A 9821-nucleotide genomic window follows, 5' to 3' on the forward strand; every position below is an offset into this window, starting at 1 on the left:
CGCGCCCGGCCCATTTTTTTTTTTTTAATAAAAGCCATCCTAATGGATGTGATGTCTCACTGTGGTTTTTATTTGTGTTTCGCTAATGACGAATGATGTTGAGCATCTTTTCATGTGCTTATTGGCCACGCATATATCTTTGAAGAAGTGTGTATTCAAGTCCTTTGTCAACTTTTTCTTTTCTTTTTGAGATAAAGTTTCACTTTGTTACCCAGGCTGGAGTGCAGTGGCACGATCACAGCTCACAGCAGCCTCAGCCTCCCAGGCTCAGGCTATCCTCCCGCCTAGGCCTCCCAAAGTGTTGGGATTCCAGGCGTAAACCACCGTGCCCCGCCCTTCCATTTTTAAACTAGATTATTTACTTTTCTGTTGTTGAATTATGGGGTTCTTCCTATACTCTGGATATCAACCCCTGGCCAGATACGTGATTTGCAAATACCGACGTCTCCACTCCGCGGTGTTTTACTCCTCCAGAGTGTCCTACACGCACATTTCACTGTAATGAAGGTCCGGTCACTCCAGTGTTTCTTTTGCTGCCTTTGCTACAGTGTCATATCGAAGAAATCCTGGCCAAATACAGTGCCAGGAAGTGGTCCCCTGTGTCTTCTTCTAAGAGTTTTTTTTTTTTTTTTTTTTTTTTTTTTTTTTTTTTTTTTTTTGAGATAGAGTATCTTTGTAGCCTAGGCTGGAGTGTGGTGGCGTGAACACAGCCCACTGCAGCCTTGACCTCCCGGCTCAGGTGATCATCGCACGTTGACCTCCTAAGAAGCTGGGACTACAGGCACACCTGCCTAGTTTTTTTATTTTTTGTGAGATGGGGTTTCGCTATGTTGCCCAGGCTGGTCTAGAACTCCTGGACTCAAGCAATCTGCCCATCGCAGCCTCCCAAAGTGCTGGGATTACAGGCATAAGCCACCTTGCCCAGCCTCTTGTAAGAGTTTTATAGTATTAGCTCTGATGTTTTTGAGTTGGTCTTGCACTCTTAAAGATAACTAATGATTTGGCTGGGCACGGTGGTTCACACCTATAATCCCAGCACTTCAGGAGGCTGAGGCAGACGGATCACCTGAGGTCAGGAGTTTGAGACCAGCCTGGCCACCATGGCGAAACCCCGTCTCTACTAAAAATACAAAAATTAACTGGGTGTGGTGGTGGGTGCCTATAATCCCAGCTACTTGGGAGGCTGAGGCACGAGAATCGCTTGAACATGGGAGGAGGATGTTGCAATGAGCCGAGATTGTGCGCTCCAGCCTGGGCGACCGAGCGAGACTCCATCTCAAAAAAAATAAATAAATAAAAACAGTTAATGATTTTAAGGAACCATTCTGAACGCATAGAAAGGTGTCTGTGTCCTCCGCTGCACCTCTGTTCCCTGACTGGCATGTTGCCTCCCTGTGGTGTGGGAGCCCCGCTGGCTCCTGAGTCCTCGGATGTGACACCTGGCTCTTGGATCACCGTTGCTTTCTGTAGTGTCTAGAGGCTCCAGCCTCATTGTCTGCATTTGTCCCTTAGATCTGGAATCAGTCATTTCTCCAAAAAGCTCGGGCTCCTTTTAGTGTAAAATGTAGAAACCAGTGTTGGGTACAGGCACTCCCGGCGACGGGACTGGGTCTTGTCTCCAGACCTTTGCAGCGGATTGTGCGGAAATACACTTTAAAAAATATATGTAACAGGCCGGGCGCGGTGGTTCAAGCCTGTAATCCCAGCACTTTGGGAGGCCGAGACGGGCGGACCACAAGGTCAGGAGATCGAGACCATTCCTGGCATACCTGTGTGAAACCCGTCTCTACTAAAAAATTACAAAAAAACTAGCTGGGCGATCCCGGTGGCGGGTTGCCTGTGTCCCAGCTATCATGAGGCTGAGGGATGGCAGGAGAATGGCATGACCCCAAAAGGCGGAGCTTGGGCAGTGAGCTGAGATCCGGCCCACTGCTCCAGTTTCGGCGCAGAGCGAGGACTCTCTGTCTCAAAAAAAAAAAAAAAAAAAAATATATATATATATATATGTAACATACAGCAGAAATTCATCCTGAAGCTTTTTATTCAGAGCTGGAGTTTTCTTGTAAGCTTAATATCCTTAATTTTAATCCTTTGTCGGCTGAAAACTCTCATACTCACAAAATCAGCAAAATAATCCGTCTATTTTATGCCACAGTTGATACACAGCTTTGGAAGAGCCACGTCAACACCGACAGTCACCCATAGTATCATCACTGCAGGGTTTTCTTCATATTTATTTTTTTGTTTAAGACGGAATCTCGCTCTGTCGCCCAAGCTGGAGTGCAGTGGCGTGATCTCGGCTCACTGCAAGCTCCGCCTCCTGGGTTCACACCATTCTCCTGCCTCAGCCTCCCGAGTAGCTGGGACTACAGGGGCTCGCCACCGCGCCCGGCTAATTTTTTTGTATTTTTATTAGAGACGGGGTTTCACCGTGTTAACCAGGATGGTCTCGATCTCCTGACCTCGTGATCTGCCCGCCTCGGCCTCCCTAAGTGCTGGGATTACAGGATCACCGCGCCCAGTTGGTTTTCATTTTTGATGTGTATTTGGCTCCGTAGGAGCTAGGGGCAAGTTACTGTGTTTTCAAATCTCTAGAGTCTCTTGGAATACCTCTGTATGTGTTTTATTTATTTCATTTTCTTCTGCTTTTGAGGGATGGCTTTTTAAATTCAATTTTGTTTGTAGTTATGAAAAACAAATGTTTGCATGGTGCCAAGATTAAATCTATACAATGAGGCGACACCCAGGACCCGGGCTGCAGGTGTCTGAGGGCCAGCAGGGCTCCTCACCACCCAGACCCCAGGCAGAGGCCACCCTGGAGGACAAAGGGGGCCTGGTGCAGGGCCAGGATCCAGGGAGCTAAGGGGCAGTGAGCAGAGGCGGCCCAGTCCAGGAGCACGGAGCTGCCCCCTTCACCCGCTGGTTGCCCCTCCCACACAGGTCGCCAGGCAGGAGGAGAGGATCATCCTGACGTCGGGGCAGCCATTCCACAAGGTGAGTGTCCCACAGATGAGCTCAGTGGGCCTGAGCCCCATCTTCCCAAGCCCCCAGCCCCTTGGCCACCCCCACCTCAGGATCAGCTTGCCATGGGGCCGGCCCCCAGCACCTCTGCCATACCCCTGGTGGGCCAAGAGAAGGCTCCTGCCCCATGCTGGTGGAGATGGGCTGGGCCTGGGCAGGTGCTGGGCTCTGCACTGCCCTTCAGTAGCTGAGCCATGTCTTCGCAGCTCCGGGCCCAGGTCGGGGCTGGGCGCTGCCTCTCGGTCGACTGCTCCCTGAAGGCCCAACAGCAGGCTAAGGCTGTGCTCAAGCATTTCAATGTGCGCGTCACCCACGCAGACATCTTCAGCCGCTGCCAGGTGGGTCCTGCGCACCCCGTCCTACCTCGGGCTGGCACAAGATCCGGAGCTACGGGGATGTCCAGGGAGGTGGGCCCCCTGGACAGTGGCGGACGGCAGAGGCACCTGCCACGCCCTCTGCTCTGCTCATGGGAGCCAGGACCACGAGCAACCCTGTTGCTCCCACCTCCACCCAGACACCCACATGCCTTGGGGGGCTGCTGCAGTCCCGGGTGAGGCGCCGGCAGAGCGTCCCTGGTGAGTCGGGGTGAGCTGCCAGCAGAGCATCCCTGGTGGGTCGGGGTGAGGTGCTGGCGTAGCGTCCCTAGTGCAGGCCGGCATGGCCATGGGGACAGCTCCCATCAGGCACTGGTTGGGATTTGGGCAATTCCCTCCAGCTCCCATGAGGTTTCTGAAAGGAATCGAGGGAAATTGTGGAAGCCTCTTTGGGCTGGGTAGGTCCCGCTTTCCAAAGGTAACACACAGAACAGCCTGTGTCTGCTTGGTGACGTCTAGCAAGGTCTGGGCAACAGAACCCCTGAGTGGGAACTGCCGCGCCTCGATGGAGAGCCATAGAGGAGGCTGGTGGGGGCACCAAAGCCCAACTCACCTCTCTCCCTCCTCTCCTCTCCCCAGTGGGGGACTGAGCTAAGCCACCTGCCCAGGGCTGCACTGTCCAAGCTTGCCGTGCCCCACACCGACTGGCTTGAGCCCACTGGGCACCTGGGTATGGCCAGGCTGAGGGGGAGTTAATGCCGCCTTTTGCCCCTCCATACTAGGTGCCGGGGTCTCTGTGGGCAACACGGGAGCAGGGGGACTATGGGCTGTGCTGGCTCTCGGCAGCTCCTGGTGGAGGGTACGGGCTGCTTCCAGAACGTTCCGGAGCTAGGGCCACATCAATATTCCACCCAGAGCAGCAGGTCAGGGCTGCTCCACCAAGCTCAGTTTTGTTTCCTGGGGTTTTTTGGGGGTAATGGAGTCTCACTCCATCACCTAGGCTGGAGTGTAGTGGTACAGTCTCAGCTCACTGCAGCCTGTCTGCCAGGTTCAAGCGATTCTCCCACCTCAGGCTCCTGAGTAGCTAGGATTACAGGCGCCCACCACCATGGGCGGCTAATTTTTGTATTTTTGTAGAGATGGGGTTTCACCATGTTGGTCAGGCTGGTCTTGAACTCCTGACCTCAGGTGATCCTCCTGCCTCAGCCTCCCAAAGTGCTGGGATTACAGGCGTGAGTAATCCCAGCCTCCCAAGCCCAATTTTGAGGGGAGGTTTTGGGACTCCCTCATGGAGGTAGATCCCCTCATGGAGGCCACTGCCAGGGTCCCTGCTGGTGTCTGGGCTGGGCAGGGAGGGGCCCTGAGCTCAGCTTCACCCCATGGTCCTCAGGGGCACCCACCTGGCTGAGCAGGGACAGATGCAGGCCTGGGCCTTCTGCTACCGCCCTTCTGCCCCCACAGCCTCAGGCTGGGCCGGCGGGGACTGATGCAGGAAGGAAAGAGGGAAAGCTCTGGCTCGGATCTGCAGCCGGCCAGGCACCTGAACACACAGGCCCCTGGACTTCCCACTGCCCCTGGCCTGAGGTGCAGTCTGACCCTCTGACCCCACTGCTCTGCCTCAGGTGGCAAGGAAGTGTGCTCCAGGGGCCTCTCCTTCAGCCTTGGGCTCCAGGGGCAGCAGGAACCGCGTCCGCTGCCTCTCTTTGTCTGTGCTCAGGCCGGCAAGCGCTATAAAGACCCCAGGATGTCCGGGACGCCTGGGGAGGCATGTTAATGAGCTGTTCAGAATCGGCTGCTGCGTTTTCTTGAGAAAACAGGAAGTTGGGTAGCTGGGAGGAAACCCCTGCTGGAGCCCTGGGCAGCCGGGTGCTGGGGAGCGCCCCTGAGGACCCAGGCCAGGCGCAGAGGGGCCCAAGCCCTGCATGGAGAAGAGTGTCCAGGGTGGGAGGCAGAAGGGCGGACTTTGGCCTGGCTGAGTGGATGGGATGGGGGGCTACAGAGACTGAGCAGGTGGGGGCCGCCCTGTTCCATGTCTGCCCTGCCTCTTTGCTGGCTACTGGCAGCTCCAGGCTGCTGATGCCACTCTGCCTCTCACACCCTGCAGCCTCCAGGGTGCCCCTGCTGTGGCAAGCAGGAGCGCCAGGCCCAGGGGGGCTGCAGGCAGAGCAGGCCTGGGAGGGGCTAAGGCCAGAGCTGCACTTCCGTTGGGGGCCAGCAAGTGTCCAGGCCAGAGAGGGCAGCACCAGCCGCCCAGGACCAAGGCATTGAGGGAGGAAGCATCTGGGTCTCAGAGACTGCAAACAGCCAGCGGGGAGTTTGGCCTGGAGGGTACCCTAGGCCCTGGCTGCAGCCCCAGGCAGCGACCTGCCACCTGTGGCAACCCCTCTGTGTGGGGGCAGGATGTGGGAAAGGGGCGGGTGAGCTGCCTTGGCCCCACGGACTGTGCGGCCGGGGGCCCTGCGGATACATGCGTCTCTGTGTGTGCATATCCCACAGATGCTGGGTGGTGCATGCTGAGGACAGAACCATGCGTTCCCCCTGCCCGCCCCAGCCTGGGAGCAGAGCATATGCTGGCAGCCACACCAGAACCCGAACCCCCGGTACAGGGCTGGCAGGGGAGAGGGTGCTGGTCTGTGCAGAGCCCCATGTGTATGGGCCACATGCCGCGTCAGGTGGGAGCCCAGGTGGGAGGGAGGCGCGTCAGGGCTGGGGACCCTGTTGGGGCCTAGCAGGCAGCCCTTGGGCAGGTGACAGAGAGCTGTTGGGAGAGGGGCCTCCCTGTGCACAAGGGTCCCGCAGGGCCAGCGTGATGGGGCCAGGAGGGTAAGAAAGGGGACTCTGAGAAGCTGAGATGTCTACATTTGAACCTGGCCTTCCAGGTTCCAGGTAGGGTGGGAGAATGGAGTTTGCTTTGCACAAGTGCCTCAGCCGGCTGGTGGCCCAATGCCTGCAGCCCAGGGTCCCACGTGCACACCTGCCTCCTTGGCTCTGGAGTCCCAAGAGGTGCTCAGAGCCTGGAGGGCCAGGGCCCCAGGCCACATGTCCATGATGACCATGTGCTCTAGAAAGTTATTCCTAGGGCTGGGCAGGCGTGGGCCATGTTCCCACCACCCACTCCAACAGCACTGCAGCCTCAGTGCTCCCAGCTGAACCCTGGGAGCTTGGCCTGAGTGGGCAGCTGGGAACACCACTGGTCGGCCACCCCACACACTGGCTGCCCCATCCCTACCCCAGAGGCGAAGGGAGGCCCATCCTCAGGGCCAAAGAGGTGGGCACGGGCAAAACAATGGAGGCCGGGCCCAGGGACCACGCAGGCCCAGCTCCATGCAACTGCAGACCCCGGCCCTGCCCCCAAGGCCACAGTGCAGGGCTGGGCTGGCTATGACCCATCTGGACACCAGAGGGCTGCTGGCCATCACCAGCCAGCAGAGAGCGGCACGCTCAGGCTGACGCAGCGGGCGAGATCGGAGAGATCGGCCTTTCGCCCTGGAGCTGCCCACGGGGCCTGGCTCTGGGCTCGGTCACAGGATCTGAGGCTCACAGTCTCCACTGTCCCCCAGCTCCGGCCAGAACTGGCCACCTCCCTGGAGAGCGCCTGCCGCCGGGCTGACTTTCCATTTTCTTCTTCCTTCTGCTATTTTGGTGCTGTTCCCGGAGGGAAAGCCCACTCAACATGCAGGGTTCCCAGAGCAAGGCTGGGGTGCTCTCTGGGTGGCGCGGTGGGCACACAGCAGGGAGTGAGCATCGGCACTCGTGATTGAGCCCAAAGCTGGGCCAGGGACCTGGCCAGGGGTCTGTGGCCACCGCCGGCCCCACCACTCAGCAGGGACCCCGAGCGGTGGGACTCCTGGGTGCTGGGGTTGCTGGTGCCAGCTTTCTGGTAGCATCTGCCCACGCGTGCCCCTGAGTCAGGCAGGGAGGGGCTCCCCTCGAGCGAGGATGGCCCACCGGCCCACCCACAGGAGCCACAGGGGCCATAGGTCTCAAGTAGAGGGCGGGACCGTGCCCTCTGGGGCAGGGTGGGGATGGGGAACATTCCCAGTGCCGTCTACCATGGGAAAATATTTTATCAAAGAAGCTCGAGCTTAGAAAAAAACCCTCACCATGAACCCCTGACATGGCCAGGCATACCGTCTATTTTTACTGTCCCCAGTCCCCACCCCCTTAGCATGGTTGGGGAGCGGGCTGCAGCCCCCACGGGGACACATCCTGAAACAGTGGCGTCAGCCCCTCGGAAGCGGGCATCCCAGGAGGCTGTGGTGACCCTGCCTCCAAGGGCTCCCGGGCAGAGCTGGCCATTGGGGGGGGGGGGTTGAGGGGGGTGCGGCAGCCAGGTCCCAGCTCATGGGCGCCTGGGAAGCCCTGCAGTGCTGGGCAGGGACCCTGGGGAGGGTGGTCCAAGAGGGGGTTCTCGAGGAGGGGACAGAGTGGGCTGCAGGGCGGCTGCCCCCAGCATTCACACTCGGCACCTGGAGCCTGCCCTGACAGGGGCTTCAGAGCCCAGACCCAGGATCCATCCTGGGGGCCCCAGTGCTGCCCACTCCTGCCATGGGCCTGGAGACCCTCACATTCTCTGTGCTCAGTTGATGGACAGAGGGACAGACAGGAAGAGGTGCAGCAGCCACAGACCCCACCCCTCCCAGGCTCCGTCCGCCTCAGCCTAGACCCCATTCTCACGCTCTGCACCCCCATGTCACACAGGCACGCAGGGTACAGAAGGACCTCCTCCCTGCTCACAAGGTGGCGGGAGGGAGCCAGCCCCAGAGCTCTGGAGGAAGACGGGCCCTCCAGCCAGGGCGTGGAACTGCAGGGCAAGTTTCAGTAGTTGGTGGGCCTAGCACGACCCCCAGGCTGGGGACAAAGAGGGGATGATGGCACCTGAGGGGACTTAGTGCAGCCCCCAGGGCTGACAGGAGGGTGGTCAGCCAGGAGCCCAGCTGGTTCCCCCAGGAGGCCACCCACACCACCTCCCCACAGCCTTGTGGGCTGGGGACCCTCCAGAAGGCCCCAATGCCCCCTCGTCCTTCCCTTTCTTAGCAGCCTTCCAGAAAAGCCGTGGGTCTCAGTCAGAGCCCAGCCTGGGTTCCCAAGAGATGGCCCCTGGGGATGGAGGACCTGGACCCACCGGCCTGTGGACCACAGGTTCCTGAGGCAGTGCCTGAGGACTAGAGGGCCATGCAGCACACCGAGGCCCCACCGCCCCTCCTCAGATGGCCCCTGGGCCTGGCTCCTGCAGCCCCACTCTCCACTCAGCCTGGATGGATGGGTTGGGCAGGCTGGCCTCGGGGTGTCAGGGTGCACACAGGAGGGACCGGCCATAGCCAGGTTCAAGAAAGGGAGTCCTGGGGAGATCCTTAGGGTGACAAGGTAGGGTCTGTGTCCGTTGGCCACGTTTCTCCCACCCGACAGGAGAGGCCCTGGGCGGGCTGGCAGGTGCACTCCTGGGGCCGCCTCCCCAGGCTGCAGCTACAGAGGCAGGGCTGCCTCTCCTGAGCCTCAGCCTCCTCACAGGCCAGCTGGGGTCTCCTGACCCTTCCCTTCCCATCCTTCCAGGCCCGCCAGGCTCAGAGAATGACCTGGGCCACCCTGTCAGGCAGAGCAGGAGAGCTGCCCCCTGCACCCCTGCACCTCATGACATGGGTTTGCTGAGGTGGGGAGAGGAGCTGAGCTCCCCAACTCCTCTGAAGATCCCACAACGTGCCCCTCCCACTTCGAGCTCCCCTGGAAGGACCGGAGCAGGGTGGGCTGAACGGGCCACTCCCCTTCCATCCAGGCTAGGCCTGTCACACCCAGGCCCCTGCGCGGGGTGTGGCTCCCAGGCTCTAGCAGCCCATGCGGCGGCTCCCACCGCGGCCTCCTCTTAGATTCGGCCCCCAGCGGCTCTGCCCTGCCCAGCCCGGGGCCCTCGCTCCACTCTGCTGTCCGCCGGCCGCTGCAGCCCGGAGCAGCCTCCATCTCCCCCTGGCCTGCCAGGCCCCAGCTTAGATGTGGCTTCCTCCAGGAAGTCCCCCAGTGGATGGCGGGACCATCACCTCTCCTGGAGAGAGTATTGGGGCCCTGTCTCCCGGACACTGGGAGCTACGAGGGTCGGCCCAGGGCCGCTTGGGGCGGGTTCAGGGCCTGCCACCTGCTGCCGGGCCCGGCCCCATTGGTTGGAATGGGCACGCCCGGGGCGCGCGGGCTCACCCCCTTCTGTGGGCGGGGAGCTGAGTCCCCCAGCGACCCCGTGGTTCCTGGGAAGGAGGAGGTCTCGGCCCCCCCCACACGCCCCTGCGACCCTGGACGGGCGGGCGGGCAGGGTCCCCCAGGCAGGCGCGGGAAGGCCGCGGGCGGGCGGCCGTTTGCTTTTGAATCTCCGCCGGGCGCCCTGAGTGGCCGTTTCAAAGGCCGGCCGCGGGGGCGGGGGCCGTTCCCAGGCGCGCCCCGCCCTCCGCCGCCCCTCCTCCCACTTTCCCACGCGGCCCGGCCCGGCGGGTTCTCACGGCC

At 60.4% G+C, this 9821-nt stretch overlaps 1 protein-coding gene across 1 annotated transcript in view; it reads left to right on the forward strand.

Annotated features, from left to right (window-relative positions):
• Positions 1-9821, forward strand: part of EXD3 (exonuclease 3'-5' domain containing 3) — a 128538-nt gene that overhangs the window by 110237 nt on the left and 8480 nt on the right. Inside the window, exons 18-19 of the mRNA XM_017893121.1 lie at positions 2941-2994; positions 3228-3359. Coding sequence (XP_017748610.1) covers positions 2941-2994; positions 3228-3359 — 186 coding nt within the window. The remainder of the gene's footprint in view (positions 1-2940; positions 2995-3227; positions 3360-9821) is intronic.

This window comes from Rhinopithecus bieti, unplaced genomic scaffold (genome assembly GCF_001698545.2).
Source record: "Rhinopithecus bieti isolate Rb0 unplaced genomic scaffold, ASM169854v2 scaffold_23276, whole genome shotgun sequence".
Lineage (NCBI taxonomy): Eukaryota > Metazoa > Chordata > Mammalia > Primates > Cercopithecidae > Rhinopithecus > Rhinopithecus bieti.